Consider the following 18,520-nt stretch of genomic DNA (forward strand, 5'->3'; position numbering starts at 1 on the left):
TAGGCTCATTGCCAGACACGGAGACCGTCACCTTCTTCAGGGTGTGATCCACCGTCAGCTGTAAATAATTCAAATGGATGCATACCTTAACATCAGACAAGTCGAGGATAGGAATGATCTTGGGTGGTCCAATGTACGCCTTCCCGTGTGGATCCATCACCGTTATTTTAGGCTCATTGCCAGACACGGAGACCGTCACCTTCTTCAGGGTGTGATCCACCGTCAGCTTTAAATAATTCAAATGGATGCATACCTTAACATCAGACAAGTCGAGGATAGGAATGATCTTAGGTGGTCCAATGTACGCCTTCCCGTGTGGATCCATCACCGTTATTTTAGGCTCATTGCCAGACACGGACACCGTCACCTTCTTCAGGGTGTGATCCACCGTCAGCTGTAAATAATTCAAATGGATGCATACCTTAACATCAGACAAGTCGAGGATAGGAATGATCTTGGGTGGTCCAATGTACGCCTTCCCGTGTGGATCCATCACCGTTATTTTAGGCTCATTGCCAGACACGGAGACCGTCACCTTCTTCAGGGTGTGATCCACCGTCAGCTGTAAATAATTCAAATGGATGCATACCTTAACATCAGACAAGTCGAGGATAGGAATGATCTTAGGTGGTCCAATGTACGCCTTCCCGTGTGGATCCATCACCGTTATTTTAGGCTCATTGCCAGACACGGAGACCGTCACCTTCTTCAGGGTGTGATCCACCGTCAGCTGTAAATAATTCAAATGGATGCATACCTTAACATCAGACAAGTCGAGGATAGGAATGATCTTAGGTGGTCCAATGTACGCCTTCCCGTGTGGATCCATCACCGTTATTTTAGGCTCATTGCCAGACACGGAGACCGTCACCTTCTTCAGGGTGTGATCCACCGTCAGCTGTAAATAATTCAAATGGATGCATACCTTAACATCAGACAAGTCGAGGATAGGAATGATCTTAGGTGGTCCAATGTACGCCTTCCCGTGTGGATCCATCACCGTTATTTTAGGCTCATTGCCAGACACGGAGACCGTCACCTTCTTCAGGGTGTGATCCACCGTCAGCTGTAAATAATTCAAATGGATGCATACCTTAACATCAGACAAGTCGAGGATAGGAATGATCTTAGGTGGTCCAATGTACGCCTTCCCGTGTGGATCCATCACCGTTATTTTAGGCTCATTGCCAGACACGGAGACCGTCACCTTCTTCAGGGTGTGATCCACCGTCAGCTGTAAATAATTCAAATGGATGCATACCTTAACATCAGACAAGTCGAGGATAGGAATGATCTTAGGTGGTCCAATGTACGCCTTCCCGTGTGGATCCATCACCGTTATTTTAGGCTCATTGCCAGACACGGAGACCGTCACCTTCTTCAGGGTGTGATCCACCGTCAGCTGTAAATAATTCAAATGGATGCATACCTTAACATCAGACAAGTCGAGGATAGGAATGATCTTAGGTGGTCCAATGTACGCCTTCCCGTGTGGATCCATCACCGTTATTTTAGGCTCATTGCCAGACACGGACACCGTCACCTTCTTCAGGGTGTGATCCACCGTCAACTGTAAATAATTGGTGAAACAACTATTGAAACATGTTTTAATATGTCATCAGGAGATACAGTAGAAGAAAATTTAAAGAGGGTTCACCAATGACATCACAAATATCTAGATACGTTGTAGAGCTCTCAAAGTGGCAAGCAATATGTTTATTTTATTTATTATTCATTAACGCCCTATCGGGCTTTTAAAGAGGAAATTGACAATGTATGTATGTAAGTGTAACATAATACATACATGGATAATAGCACTATATACAAAAAAATAGAAATCATATGCTAAGACTAAGATTAACATCAGATCCAAATAATAATACCTGATATTGTAAATAAAGCAAAGTTTCAAATATAAGTATGTATATTGTACATTCGTATATGCATACAATTATTCATGTTTGTTGCAAACCAGTAAGACTGAAAACAGGAAAATAATTTACTCGTAAGGTATATAAAAAATAAATGTACATATAATATACTGATATGTATTATAAAACTGAAGTTTTAAAAAAAAGAAGAAAAATAATGTCTGTTGTATATATAGAAAAAAAAACTAATAAGTAATGGCAAAATACCAAAGCTGTAATTAATAACGAATTTAAATGGTAATTCGTACTTTCGATTTATGTTGGTCTAAACTTTTACCTTTTTTACTTTCTTACTTGTTTCTTTATACTTTCAAAATAAATAAACTGTCACATGTTGCGTGAGGTTGTAACTAACTAAATTGCTTAAATGAGTTCCAAATTGCCCCCGTGTTTGATAAGAAAGTGTTTCCGTTGCATGGCAAACACTAGTAAATGCCAAGGAATAATATTTAGTTCGTAAATACGCGGGAATTACTTATTATTATAAATAACACAATTATTTCAATTATTTCCTGAAGATTTTCAACGCCACTAGAGGAAGTAAGATAGCAAACGTGGCAACAATAAGGACAACTTACTGGCAGTAGGTCATCTCGTACAGTGTACCGTATTCATCTTAGTAAGCAAGTTTATCTTGTAATGTAGAATGTAGCATGCTTCGCAACTTTTAGGCACATAAACGCCGCCTGATCCTATATCTATTTCGTTCACACGCACATATTCTTTGAATGTCTATCATTGTCATGCGCAAGAACATCGTTTGAATTAAGAATTTACTGGATATGTAAGTGTGTTTGCTACTTGTTATATTGTGTCTTAATTTTGTGAGACATTTTTTTTTTTTTTTTTTTAAAAGAAAGACCAACATTCCCAGGTTACGAATAACCCAACAATGTTTGAAAATCTCCTACTACCACCACAGAAAGCCGAAAATGTTGCTTGTGTTGTGATGGAGGACTTAGCCAGCAGAGGAATCGAACACGCGACGCTCGGGTGAGACCCAAGCGCTATGCCCACTCAACCACTGACCGGTCTATTTGCATGTCTATGTGTAATGTAATCACTTCATAGTTTGAAATTGAATTTTTCTTTTCTTTTCTTCAAAAGATAGACAAACGTTCCCGGATTACGAATAACCTGATAATGTTTGCAAAAACTCCTACTATCATCATAATAAGTGGAAAATGTTGCTTATATAATGATGGAGGACTTAGCAATCAGACCAATTGAACACTTTATAGTATAAATATATGAATATACACATTTTTTCTTGGATTAACTGTAAGAAATGGAATATACCTAAAAGTAAAACCCTTCATGCTCTATATATTACTAGCACAGACGTGTAAAAAACACATCTATAAGTAAAATCCTTTATGCTCTATATATTACTAGCGCAGACTAAAAAAAACACATCAAAGAGTAAAAAACACATCTATAAGTAAAACCCTTTATGCTCTATATATTACTAGCGCAGACCAGTAAAAAATACACCTAAAAGTAAAACCCTTCATGCTCTATATATTACTAGCGCAGACCAGTAAAAAACACATCTATAAGTAAAACCCTTTATGCTCTATATATTACTAGCGCAGACCAGTAAAAAATACACCTAAAAGTAAAACCCTTCATGCTCTATATATTACTAGCGCAGACCAGTAAAAAACACATCTTTAAGTAAAACCCTTTATGCTCTATATATTACTAGCGCAGACCAGTAAAAAATACACCTAAAAGTAAAACCCTTCATGCTCTAATCTCTGCGAATAATTAGTTATATTCAGAGAAACAATCTTTTTTAAATATCCTTATTGATATGTTCGCATGCAAAGATATTAGAAGAACGAGATATGCTATGTTGGCCGCCGGACCGTAGCCGGAGTACTACCTAATTAGGGTACTTTGAACGGTATCGGGACGTGTACGCACAGAAATCTGTTCTATGTATTAGTGCGGATACCTTAGCGCAAGCGAAGGTGTGCAGTAGTATTGGTGAACAAAACCGGCGACACTCGGCAAAACAATTCCACTCAGTACGAACTGCGCATAGCACATCTCGTTCTTCTAATATCTTTGTTCGCATGTAAGAGGTTAAATTCAAAAGATACCTGAGTTCGTTGAACCAGAGTTACAATCACTCACAGACTCCTCACAACCGATATTAGTATTAATAATATTTATATGTTTACAAGACAAGGTTTTATGCAAAGCCTAAAACACAAATATAAATTGAATAAATCTTCCGGGTAAAAATAAATGCCGACAACGGGAATTGAACTCGCACCTTCTGATTGCCAGTCAGGTGCACAGAACCACTGGCTACGTCAACTTATTTTTAACTGCCAAATAATTCAATAAATACTAGTTTTTTATTCAACAATTAAGAGTGAGAAATTAAGGATGGGTTCTTTCACAGAATTTTCAACAGGAGCTCCGTTTCAATGACCGGTCAGAATCTAAAATAAAATTACCTTGTGTTCATGATCTCCCGGAGGGTTGATGCTTGATCCCAAGTTGACACGGTTGGCATCCAGGGTGTCCCTGACAAACTTGGTGACATCGAACACGTCATTCTTCTCAAGGCGAAACACTTGTCCCGCGCTGGCCGCTGCAATATCCTCGTACACCGTGTAGCCCGGCTTATCTCGGCTCTTGCAGTCTCCGGTTAACACAAATACTATCTGAAAACAATAGTTATAAAAATACACACCTTCGGAAGAATATTTTTCACAAGACCAATTGTCAAAAAAAGTATGTTTCTAATTTTATCTTATTAAATAAATTTTCTCTCAAATCATTAGATTTGTAAATAGGTACTTTAATACCTACCTACTTAATTATTATAAAACATTTCTATTATGAAACATTTTTTTTATTTCAAATAAAAAATTATATAATTTGTCCAAAAATATGCCACCATCTCGATGGCAATTCTTTTCAAAAACTTGCTTTGGGCCAAGTGAAATGCCAAACGGTTGAGTTGAAACAGGACTTCGCTATGCTCAGTTCGAACGAGAACATAGTTTAAATGTTATTATTTAGGATAATAATTAGATGTTCGTATTATTATTATTTTTTTTTTTTTTTTAAAGAAAGACAAACATTCCCGGGTTACGAATAACCTGACAATATTTGAAAATCTCCTACTACCACCACAATAAGCGGAAAATGTTGTTTGTGTTGTGATGGAGGACTTAGCCGGCCGAGGAATTGAACACACTACGCCTAGGTGAGACCCAAGCGCGATGTCAACTCGGCCACCGACCGGTCCTGGCTTTTTTTTACCTGGCTATGTTTCTTCTGCACCAGATCGATGACACTATCCACCATGATATAGTCGTCGGCCGTAGCGTCGGTGAACACGTATATGAAGGAGTAAGGCAGGCTGGCCTCGAGGGCGGCGATGATGCCGGTAAGAGACTTCTCCGGGCAGCTGCCGCCCCCGTACACCGACAGATTCTCCAGGCCATTCTGGAGGAACGAGTCGTCGGTCGATACACCCACCGGGCCTACGTCTGAAAAATATAGACCGGTTAGTCGCTGATTTGTCAAATGCACCGGGTTAGTACTCAGGTGTTGTGGGTTTAAAATCTCCCTCATTGCATCCTTCCGTATTCAACCAGTTTCATTCAATCATCAGTATCTCGAGAATGTTTTTAGAAAAAAAAAATTGTGTTAGGACTAAGATAATGTTTCACAGTTTGGTTTGGACGGCTTCTGTGGCTGAGATTGAGATCCTCAGATATTGGTTTGAAATCCGATGTGTGAAATTTTTAATTATTTGATTTATATGTGTCATTTTCATCATTTAATTTACAGGTTCAAATGCTTTACATGTTCAAATGTTTTTTTTTTTTTTTTTTAAATTATATTTATTCAATAAAAAAATTTACAATGTGTGATATACATATATATATTTCACTGGTAATAAGATGAAAGATATTATGATATGATTAATATTTATTATTTTGCAATGTTCTCCCATAATAAGCAATTGCTTGTGTGTATGGGATGAGGTATTATTTGTTTAGTTTCTTAGATTTTTTTAAATTTTTGTTTTTGTTTTATTTACTTACGTTTTTTTTTAATTAGTTTAGGTTTTCAGTATATTTTTTTAATTGTGTTTTGAATTCTTTGAAACTATCATTTAGTGATCTTATATTTTCTAATGTAATAATATATACTTGGAATGTATAATTATAATTACAATGTATACTTTACTATGCTGTAATGAAAGGCCCAGTTGTTTGCAGAAAATCAAATGTAACATTGTCATCAACTGGCCATGCAGCGCCATTTTGTTTTTTTTTGACACTTGAAAGGATCACGTTAACTATTTGAAGACGGCTTTTGTGTAGCGAGTTTGGAAGGATAGTTTTTGTCTTAGGTTAATGAGGAGGATAAGTATAGAAAAGTAATTTCAGGAAATAACTAAAAGTTCATCAGTTTTCAATTACAGCGATGGGACACATTGTCTCTTAAGTTACAGCGATGGGACACATTGTCTCTTAAGTTACAGCAATGGAGACATTGTTCCTTCAGTTACAGCGATGGGACACATTGTCCCTTCAGTTACAGCGATGGGACACATTATCCCTTCAGTTACAGCGATGGGACAAATTGTCTCTTAAGTTACAGCAATGGGACACATTGTCCCTTCAGTTACAGCGATGGGACACATTGTCCCTTCAGTTACAGCGATGGGACACATTATCCCTTCACAAACAGCGATGGGTAACATTGTCCCTTCAGTTACAGCGATGGGACACATTATCCCTTCAGTTACAGCGATGGGACAAATTGTCTCTTAAGTTGCAGCAATGGGACACATTGTCCCTTCAGTTACAGCGATGGAACACATTGTCCCTTCAGTTACAGCGATGGGACACATCATCCCTTCAGTTACAGCGATGGGACACATTGTCCCTTCAGTTACAGCGATGGGACACATTATCCCTTCAGTTACAGCGATGGGACAAATTGTCTCTTAAGTTACAGCGATGGGACACATTGTCCCTTCAGTTACAGCGATGGGACAAATTGTCTCTTAAGTTACAGCGATGGGACACATTGTCCCTTCAGTTACAGCGATGGGACACATTATCCCTTCAGTTACAGCAATGGGACAAATTGTATCTTAAGTTACAGCAATGGGACACATTGTCCCTTCAGTTACAGCGATGAGACACATTGTCCCTTCAGTTACAGCGATGGGACACATTATTCCTTCAGTTACAGCGATGGGACACATTGTCCCTTTAGTCTTGAAATATACTAATGTCGGCTATGACAAAAGAATAAAAACATGTTTACATTCACAATTACTGTCTTTACTTTAAATAACAGAAACTTTCAAGCATTATGTGTGGCAATGTCTAAAACAATTTTGCAAAGATAGTAAATATGTGAGAAAACGTGGAAAAACGAGATCTGTGTTCCCAACGAAATATTATGTGTACCTACATTTTGCTATAAAATTACATTGTAATATTATCAATTCTTTATTCATTACCAAATTTCGCAAAAAATAATACACCAAATGAAAATGCGTGTATTTTATTTTCTCTATTTTCTGAGCAGCCGAAACAATTGTGTAACTCACGCTTACTTATGACACCAATAACATAATAATAAGTATTGCTAGGCATTTTTTTCCTGACCATAGATAGAGAAATATCTAAAAAGGACTGATTTCATAAGTTTTCATATAAAAACTGTGCATATTGTTCACTTTAGACACAATGAAACTACACCGGGACACATATTTGACCGGTCGGTGGCCGAGTTGACATCGCGCTTGGGTCCCACTCGGGCGTAGTGTGTTCAACTCCTCGGCTGGCTAAGTCCTCCATCACAACACAAGCAACATTTTCAGTTTACTGTGGTGGTAGTAGAATATTTTCAAATATTGTCAGGTTATTCGTAACCCGGGAATGTTTGTCTTTCTTTAAAAAAAAAATATATATATATATATACCGTTAGTCTTCAAACGGTTAAATGCTGATTTGAAGCCCGTTCCAGATTTTGAACAAATTGTGATCAGCAGAAGAGGATAACTATCATGTTGTTAAACTTCTCAGCTTATTATAATTTGATAGACAGCTGAAACGCATCTAGAATTGGAGTTTAACGGGGACCTTTCAAATGTAAAAAAAAAACGAAATGGCGCTGAATGACTATTTGATGACAATGTTTTCTTTGAATTCCAGCGATACACCTAGGCTTCCGTAGCCGAAGTTGAGATCCTTCACTGTGGGTTTGAAATCCGGTGTGTGCAATTTTAAATGATCTGATTTGATCACAACCTCATACATAAGCTCACATTTTAACACAACCTCAAATAACACATCTCCCCTGATGATGGACACTGCAATGCTGTCCGAAACGTTGGCTAAAGAAGGAGTTAGCGCAACACGGCATAACACCCCAAAAACAAATATATAGCAAAAAAAAAGATCTGATTTGTCTTGTAATGTGTCATTTTCATTACTTATTTAAATGCTTTATGTGTTCAAATGTATACAACACTATGTTATAGTGTAAGTTATACTATTTTTAACTGGGTTTCTAACACGGTTGATCGATAAACAATTTATCGATAATGTCGATAACTTGTCATCATTCCCGAGCACGGCTGCAGATCACTAACTTACAAACAATAGTTCAAGACATTAGACAACACATTACACAAGACACATCAAGACATTAGACAACAACTAAGAACATTAGTCGTTGTGAGCTGTTGCTTGTTCGTTGGCGATCTGCAGTCATACTCGAGAATAATGAGAAGATATTTTAAATTAATAATTAAGATAATTTTAATTTAATTTAATCTAATTGTTTTTATTGTATTACCTATTTATATGACTATTTTATTTTTGATTTATATTTTAATTTTATGTTTAGGTACCTGCCTAATATATATATATATATATATTTTTTTTTCCTTTGTTTTATCTTATTTCTATTTCCAATTTTATAATTTTTTACTTTATTTTATTGTGTCCCTGTTTTACTGCATTTCATGTAATATGGCAGACTGGGATTGCACTATCCTCCCAGTCCTGCTGGATTAAAACTTAAATAAATAATAACAATATAATAAATAAAACCTTGATCGATCGACCGTGCTAGATAATCTGGCCTTTATAAATTATAAAATATTATTAATTGGGTATAACGCATGTAATGATAACTTAAGATTATATACTCCGTTATACACTAATTATTTATATTCTCATTGTTATGCAATTATGATTTCTTTTAACCACTCAAGCGATAGCTACCAAAATTTGGGTGTGTGATTTTTATGAATTAAAATTAATTAAATTTTTAACAATTTAAAAAAAATATTATATAACCTAAAAATATGGGATAGAAGTGAAATCTAGGTGGATTCGTTGTCTTTAAACCACGGTAAGCAGCTCATGAATTTCCATATTAATATTTATAGGCATGGTGTTGATCAAATCGAATGGCCGAATCGAAAACTGAACACCCGGAAATCTAAATCGCTCGAGTGGTGTGCGTGAAAGGGGATGAGCGCAAGCGGGAGAGAATGCTTGCAGATGTTATATAAAAGTATGAATGCATGTTGCATCCTCTCTGATCAAAATGAGAGTGAAACCGCACTAGAGTCCCAACTGCTCCCAACCATCTGGAGCCAGTGAGACTATGGCAACCCCAATTGGGGTATGTTGTGAGGCTGAAAATAGTTGGGAGGGGAAGGATATGGAGAAGAGAAAGGTGGGGAAGTACCTTGGTATTCAGATCTGGTCACCAAACACAGCCAAAGCCATTTCAAGCAACGTTTTAATTCTGAATGGTGGTCTTACACCAGGACGATACTGAGAGTATCTTCTACTCTGGAACTTGCCGCAAATATACTATATTTTATTTTAAATGAGTAAATTGTGAAATAACACAAATTACTTAAATGAGAGATAAGGTTAGAACCGGACTATAATAAATTCAAAAATAAAATAAACTTCACTACCTTAAATAATTTAGCGAATTAGAATGACGATGACATCTCACTATATTACTTTATATATTATTAATTAAAAAAACTCGTCACTTTATACGTTTTTATGATTTTTTTTTTCTTCTATTTACATATGTATGTTAAGTTTTTTTATTTTTTTCCCTTTACACACGAGTTTTTGACTCTTGTAAAGGAAAACATAAATTTTATTTGTAATATGTTCTTACTATGTAAATTTAAATAAATTTAAAAAATAAATAAATAAAAAAAATTAGTTGTATACGCCATAATTTGTACTTGCGACCTCAAGCTTGCTAGTCGAGAGCCTGACCATGAGACCATGGAGGCCATCAAAACACATATACAAATCTACCTACATGCAATATGTTACAAATGGTTAAGGTATTTTTAATGATCATGCAAATAAACAATATCTATGTATATTTTTCAGGTTTTTGTACTAATCTTTCCTTAGTTGAAACTTTTGTTTTCACTGTACAGTTTTTTTTTTTTTTTAAGCACATGCACCGGCTTACTTTAGGAAAGAATGTTTATTGCACAAAGTTATATATTCCAAAAACAGTTACAGCGTTACAGTGACCATCATCAGGGCAGATGTTTAAAGATAATGTACATTGTCTGAAAAAGGAATTCGCGTAATGCAGCATAATTTCCCAAAAATAAATCACGATACTTTTAGCCGTAAAAATCTCAAATTATATCTGCAAAAACTGTTTTAAATATATAACAAAAAAAACACTATCTAATAAAAAGAAGAAAAAAAATTGTTTACAAACAAAAGGAGATATACAAACTGCGCAGACTATCAAAATGGCCGAGCGCGCGGTTTTATACTAATTTTTATGGTCCATCTCCTTCGCTTCTATTATCTATGGTCATTTAATGTATGAATAATTAAAAAAACATAATTCAGTGAATGTTCTAGAAAGCTTTCAATGTTGCAAAATTGAAACGTTGCTTGAAATGGCTTTAGCTGTGTTTAGTGACAAGATTTGAATAACAAGGTACTTCTCAATGATCCTCTTACCCATCTCCTTCCTTTCCCACTTCCTTCAGCCTCACAACTTACCCCATTGGAAATGCCATAGTTCCACTAGCTCCATCCGGTTGGGAGGAGTTGGGACTCTTGTGTGGCATTCACAATAATATATTTATAACCTAACCTAACTTACCTTAACTTAACTTAACTTAACTTAACTTAACCTAACCTAACCTAACTTACCTTAACTTAACTTAACCTAACCTAACCTAACCTAACCTAACCTAACCTAACCTAACCTAACCTAACCTAACCTAACCTAGCCTAGCCTAGCCTAGCCTAGCCTAGCCTAACCTAACCTAACCTAACCTAACCTAACCTAACCTAACCTAACCTAACCTAACCTAACCTAACCTAACCTAACCTAACCTAACCTAACCTAACCTAACCTAACCTAACCTAACCTAACCTAACCTAACCTAACCTAACCTAACCTAACCTAACCTAACCTAACCTAACCTAACCTAACTTAACCATCCATGTTTACAGCGAGTCTAATGCTAACAATAATAATTTAACCACAGTAAGCGGAAAATGTTCCTTTTGTAGTGATGGAGGATTTAGCCAGCCGAGGAATTGAACCACAACGTCTTGGCGGGACTCAAATGCGATGCCAACTCAGCCACTGGATGTATTGAGTGTAATATTAGTTGACCTTTAACTACTTTTCTGGCTTTGATACCAAGGCACAAGAAAAAGATTATTACCATTAGGTCATAAATTACTCTTGCCAGTAACATTAATAACTTATCATGAATCAAGTTTAATTCAGTTCAGTGAAATTTTAGTGATTGTGAAAATGCAAATTATACACAGTGTCTGGAAATTCGTAGTATAAGCGGGAAACTTGTGAATCTTTTTTTTTCAATCTGAGCATTTCAATAAACCACTGGAGCAATTTTTGCCATATTATCCCAAGTTTGCAAAAACGTTTTGAGCGATCGATTGTCATAATGCGCCAAATTTATAAAACCTCAAAATATGAGATAGACGGCAAAAACTAGGTGCATTCATTGGGTTTAAACCGCAGTAAACAGTCTCATATTAGTCTTTGTTACTCCGCATTTAAATTATTGTTCTAGTGTTTTATTCTTATGTAACGAAGCCCAAAATAATAAACTACAGGTTATACAAAATAGGGGGATGAGGATGATTTTAAAATGCAACATTTTTATTAGAGTTAAAATTATGTTACAAAATTTAAATATGATGACAACCAAACACCATATAATATATAATACGTTAACAATTATGTATAAGCTTCAAAATAATATGCTTCCAAATTATTTGCAAAGAAATATTATGTACCATGAAAATGTTCACAATTATCCTACGAGACGATGCAGAGATTTTAGGCTTCCCAAAACTAAACTTTCATGCACACAAAACAGCGTGTTTTATAAAGAGCAAAAACTTTATAATAACCTACCAAATATCATAAAGGAAGCCCCAAGCCTTAGCACTTTTCGTAGGACATGTATGTAAAAAATAATTTTTGATTGTTGAACATACTCACCAATATTATTTTAGTCACCTAGATATCTTATACAATGTAATTTTGTGTATTTATCTTTTTCTCTTAAAATTTAATTGTTATTTTTTGTATTTTTTATTTCCATATTAATATTTTGAGGAATGGTATTAATTAAATAATATGGTAAATGTATATATATGACAAAATATGTAGAATATTTTTTCAGCAACTAAAATATTAAGACACTTTTTGAGCTGTGTCTATACTTCGACGCATTTTAAAATATATCAAACAGCTTATATTAACCCCTAGCAAACTATGGACAGTGCACTCACTGAGGGAACTGGTAGGACTACTAACGGGATACTGCCACCTCAGGAGACACATGCAGCTATTGGGAGTGTAAAACACTAATAGATGCAGAAAATGTGAAGAGGATGAAGAGACTCCAATTCACCTGTGGTGCCAATGAGCCGTTCTGTTGGGAACAAGGCTCAGATACCTGGGAAGACACATTGTAGAACCAGAAGACATAGCCACATTTCCAATGACAACCCCGGTGAAGTTTATAAAAGCTCCCAGGTTACTGTTAAAGGAATGAGGTAAAATGGGAGTTAGCACAACGGGCCTATGGCCTAAGTGCTCACGGGAACTCTACGTTAACCATCTCCTCATCAGTACAAAAAATTTTAAAAAAAACCCTAGCTATCGATTTTTTCAAATGTGACATAAAAAATTCCAATTTTCCAAAAAAATGTTTCCGGACACTGTGTATTGAATTATTAAGGAAGTGACACATTTTACGTAGAGTTTTTATCTAATCTGAATAGTGTTAATTTCTTATCTTAATATATTTAACTACATGATATTATTAAACACAGAAGAGGGAAAAATAATAAAGAAATCTGTTTTTTTTTTCCATTTTGAACATATGGAACAAACATCACCTACATACACTGACGTCAGAAGAGATAGAGACTTGCCCTAAAATGAAATCCGGGTAAAATCTCGACAAGCAGGAGACAAACCACGTGACCATATTTTAGGCGGGTTCGAGAAAGCTTTGAATATTCTACGACATCTGTTGTACGTTGAACGATGAAAACCACACATTAAAATAACCATGGTAACCGCAGAAAAGTTCAATTCGCTAAATTAAGGTAACGGTTTACAGCGCAGTCCATTGCGGGACTTTTCTACGCATGATCTGAATGTTTGTTCTTGAACGAATCGCCTGGTGTAGCGACGCTACAATTAAGTGCGGCGGGTAAATTATAACACATTTGTAAAAGGGTCTAACTAAATAATGTAACAAAATATCGAATTGTGGAAACTAGCCCAAACTTTGTTTTTTCAATTTTTTACTTAACTACAAGAAATTAAAAACTAGTAATTCAGAAGAAATTAAAAACTAGTAATTCATAAGTAGATTCAATTTTTGCACACTAAATAATTGTGGTATTATTCTTTTTTTTTTGCGACTTTATAAAATGACTATACATTGTACATAGACAATATAATGGTGAATTAAAGTATAGTGATTGTGTTTCTTACTCCTCATTAGGGAGTCCTGTGGTGAGGTGGACTAAAATGATTTAATTCTATTTTATTTGTCTTCTATGTCGTTTTCAGTAGTTTTTTAAGAGTTTACTTTCCTTTACTTTGCTTCATTCACATTCATACACCGTCCCACACTTCTATTTTGATTTTTGACATGACCAAACTCAAGTAAGTAATCCTAAAGAGAGGTTGTATGTGACGTCATTGTTGTGGTATCTTCCATCTTTTTCATTTTCATACAAGACGTGCGAGAATGAAGAAGACGATCGTCGATGACGTGTGTACACCTCTTTGTGGGACTACTCTATTTGGTTCACTTAAGAGGAAGCTACAAGCCAAAAATGTGTATATTCTTGGTATACCTTATATCGTAGGTAATAGGCATTAAAATCGCTTGACAAACGGAGTCTAGAAACATTCGATTTCAAGCAAAATACTGGTTTTTATTTATTTTGTAAATAATTTTATTAGAAAGCAAAAAAGTTAATCAAGTGAAACTGTCACAGATAATCTTTGCTTTAATACTGTATTTTTTAAAAGTTGTTTCCTTTATGCGTTCATACATTTCTATTGAAAAAATATTTTTTTTAGTAGTTTGTATTTATATTTTTTTATTGAGTAATTTATATGTTTATTTGTATTCTACTCAAGCGAAGCGATAGGAAAACCTTCAATTTATCTAAAGCATATTTTTTTGTATTCATAATGTACACCAATTCGTTATAAAGATTAATCAAAAAAAAAAAATAAGCTTTGCCTTAATTGAATAAGGTTGCAGACAGAAAATAGAATAATTTCTACTAATTTCTTCTTAAACACGGATTGAATTCAAGAGTTTTTCCATTGCTTCAGAAAGATCTTATATGTTTATTTTTTTCTGAATAAACACAAGAATCCCAACTTATCCCAACCACCTGGAGCCAGAATAACTATGGCATCTCCATTTGGGGTATGTTGTGAGGATGAAGGTTGTGGGGATGGGAAGGAGATGAGAAAGAGGAAGGTGGGAAAGTAGCTGGCAATTCAGATTCAGGTCTTAAACCATGGCGATAATGAGTGTATCTTCTACTCTAACCTACTGCATATATATATAATACAAATTAATCAAATAAAATTTACTTGCGCACGCCGGGATTTGAACCCGTCCACCTCCGAATTGCTAGTCGAGAGCCTTACCTCTCGACGATGAAGGTCATCAAATGGAATAGTTTATAGTGATATAAATCTCACCAAAAACAAATTAACCATATGATCCTACTTTACATTATATTACTTTCCGTTTTCTTGCATGTGTCATTTATGAGAAAGACGGAGAGGTTACAAGTTATACTGGAGTTATCAGCGGAATGATTTGACCTTGTAACATAATGCCCAACGCCAAACAATTTCATTTATTCAATTAGATAAGACATTTCAAATATTTTCAATGATAAACTAATTTTTAAAAGATTATTTATGTATAGAACAAAGGAAAACATATTATTTTTAAGCAATAATTATTTGCCTGAAACACCTATGGAAATTGAAAAAATATATATAAAAGAAAAAAAATGTAATAATCAGTAATTAATTGAATGAAAAATACTAATGCAAATTGATTAATTTGGCGGGTTTTGAATAAGCCGACGTAGCGCAATTGGTGGAGCATCTGACCGGTAATCAAAAAGCTGTGGGTTCAATTCCCATCGGCGGCATGTATTTTTTCTCGGAAGATCTTTTCAATTTATAAAGGTGTTTACTTAAAAATAATTAGATATTACAATGTTTTATTTGTATAGGTACCTGGATCTCTGAACGGCACCAACACATAATTCTGGATTGGTTTATCTTCTCTGTCCAACATTGTTTCTAAGATCAAATCAGCACCTTTTCTTAGCTGGACCAAATCATCCCACATAGATCCCGTTGCATCAAAAACAAAAGCCAAACTTCCTTTACGTCTCGATGGACGACTCTTCGCTTTAACAGCATGTGCTTCTTCATCAGTTTTACTAAGTTTCTCTTCCTCATCAAAGATATCCTCAAAATCGAGCTTTTTCTTTAGTAGCTCTTGCGTAATGTTTCCAGCTGTACTCGCATTCAAATGTTTTAGGTAAACTGAATTTATACGCGTCTCAGATTTTGCTGGTTGATCGGAAGAAACTTTGTAAGCATTCTGATTTTCGTAATTCTTTTTTTCATTGTGGACAAAAGCAACGGGGGCTATAGGAGTTGTAGGTTGAATATAGGGAGGAGAATAATCTCTCGACTCGTTGGTGTGAGCACTGTCAGAATCATCTTTTTCAGTTGTATTGTCTGCGTAATCCAAAAGTGTATAAAAATCATCTTTGGTAGTTTCAGATTTTTCTTCCTCAATTGTGTCCGGAATTTCAACTTCTATAAGTTCATTGCCATACAAATTAGGCTCATCTTTTAGTTCAATTGGCATTTCAATGACTGATGGTGTACTTGATTCCATTATCTCATTATCATTTGTAGGTGTGCTTGATTCCATAATCTCATTATCATTTTTAGGTGTACTTGAAATCATGGTATAAGCAGTATCAAAAGATTCGTCATTTAATAATAATTCTTCAGGGATATCATCGTTCGATGCTGTACTTAATTTAATGATATCATCATTATTTGAAGGAGTACTTGAAAAATGTTCAACATCTTCGTTGCCCAACAAATTCTTACTGTCAATCAACTGGGCGTACTTGAAGTCAACATTTTCGGGTGCACTTGTTTCCATGATACCAATATTTGAAAGTGTAATTGATTCCATGATTTCAGGAATATGATTGTTTGAAGAAGTACTTGGTAATTTGATGTGGGGAATATTAGCTGAATCAAACAATTCATCCTTCAATTCTGTAGGTATATCATTTTTTAGTGATGTACTTGATTTTTTGATATCAGCAACATCACTAAAACTTGTACTTGATTCCGCAATATCATCAGGATTAAAAGCTTCATCATTCAATTCCTCAGGCATATCATTGTTTGGAGTGCTAGATTTCTTAACATCATTATTATTTGTACTTGATTCCATGATAAAATTGGGACTAAAAGCTTCACCATTCAATTCCTTAGGTTTATCATTGTTTGGAGTACTAGATTTCTTGCTATCAGTAACATCATTATTATTTGTACTTGACTCCACGATAAAATTGGGACTAAAAGCTTCATCATTCAATTCCTTAGGTGTGTCATTGTGTGGAGTACTAGATTTCTTGATATCAATAACATCATTATTATTTGTACTTGATTCCATGATAAAATTGGGATTAAAAATTTCATCATTCAATTCCTCGGGCATATCATTGTTCGAAGATGTACTTAATTTATTGATATCAGCAACATCATCATTGCCCAGCATACGCGATACCACGATGTCAAAATTAGGTGTGCTTGATACCTTTAAATGATCAGAATTTAAAGCTTCATCATTATGACCTTCAGTGATATCATTATAAACAGTACTTGAAGATGTTTCAACGTCTTCTTTGTCCGTTAAATCATCATCATTTCTGATTGCATCTTTAACAGGATTGATGATATCATTCAGCAATGTTTCATTCTTTGTATTGTCAACATACCTTGACTTCTCTGATAACCTACAACTGGAATTTTTACCACATTCCAACTTATCGATCTCCGTGTGATGACTATCCGCATTTAGCAAATTAATTATAGGAAGCAACATTAAAACTATCACAGTCACATGAATCCTATTTTTACAGTAACTTTTATGCCCCATTTTGTTTAATTTTTTTTTAACCACTTTAAATTATAAGTTATTGTTTAAAAAAAGTATCAACTTATAGTAACTTCTTCACATTTTAATATTACACTTATATTCACTGCGTCCAATCGGACGAACAAAATGATTTTTTACTACACTCACTTGTGCGCATATAAACACTTAATTTAATAATTTATCATGACACATGAATTATTTCAGTCTTTTTTAGCATAATAACATTGTTTTAAGCAATTTATTTAAGATACGTGGATTTTAATCGATTACAATGCCGAATAATTGTGAATTTGGGGCAGCCCAGTATTAATTTGAATAAATATGTTATTTGCACCACGACAGGACACAAGTTAGTAGTAGTTATCAATACTAATATGTGATATAACTAAGAACAGAGGGCAAATGTTGACTGATGAAGAAATATTCACGCGGCATGTTTGTATACTTCATTCAACAAGATAAATTAATAATAATTAACAATATTGCTTTATAAAGATAATTTTCCAGAATTACCATATTGTTTATCACTAATGAATAATAATAATAATGTCTCGTATTTGTAAGTGTGCAAATAATTAGTATAAGTATATACTAATTAGTTTTGACGGCGTCCGTGGTCGAGCGGTTAAGGTCTTGGTCTATGAATTCAGAAGTCGCAGGTTCGAATACCTTGCGGTTTATTTAACTATAATTTGTGTTATTTCACATGATTTTGAGTTCAACAGTTCGGCTGTGAAATGAGTTTCCGGCTTCTGCGTTCTCAGGACGC

At 34.9% G+C, this 18,520-nt stretch overlaps 1 protein-coding gene across 1 annotated transcript; it reads right to left on the reverse strand.

The window, feature by feature from the left end:
- Positions 1-5: 5 nt before the first annotated feature.
- LOC149413575 (uncharacterized) lies at positions 6-18,113 on the reverse strand. The gene is made up of 5 exons (XM_089644428.1): positions 15,792-18,113; positions 5,217-5,446; positions 4,403-4,612; positions 181-1,570; positions 6-58 (listed from the first exon to the last, which is right to left on the reverse strand). Exons 1-5 carry the CDS (start codon positions 17,749-17,751, stop codon positions 6-8), a joined length of 3,843 nt encoding a protein of 1,280 aa, XP_089500554.1. The 5' UTR covers positions 17,752-18,113.
- Between the last annotated feature and the right edge of the window lie 407 nt (positions 18,114-18,520).

This window comes from Hesperophylax consimilis, chromosome 21, assembly GCF_061612785.1.
Source record: "Hesperophylax consimilis isolate HC1 chromosome 21, BYU_Hcon_1.0, whole genome shotgun sequence".
NCBI lineage: Eukaryota > Metazoa > Arthropoda > Insecta > Trichoptera > Limnephilidae > Hesperophylax > Hesperophylax consimilis.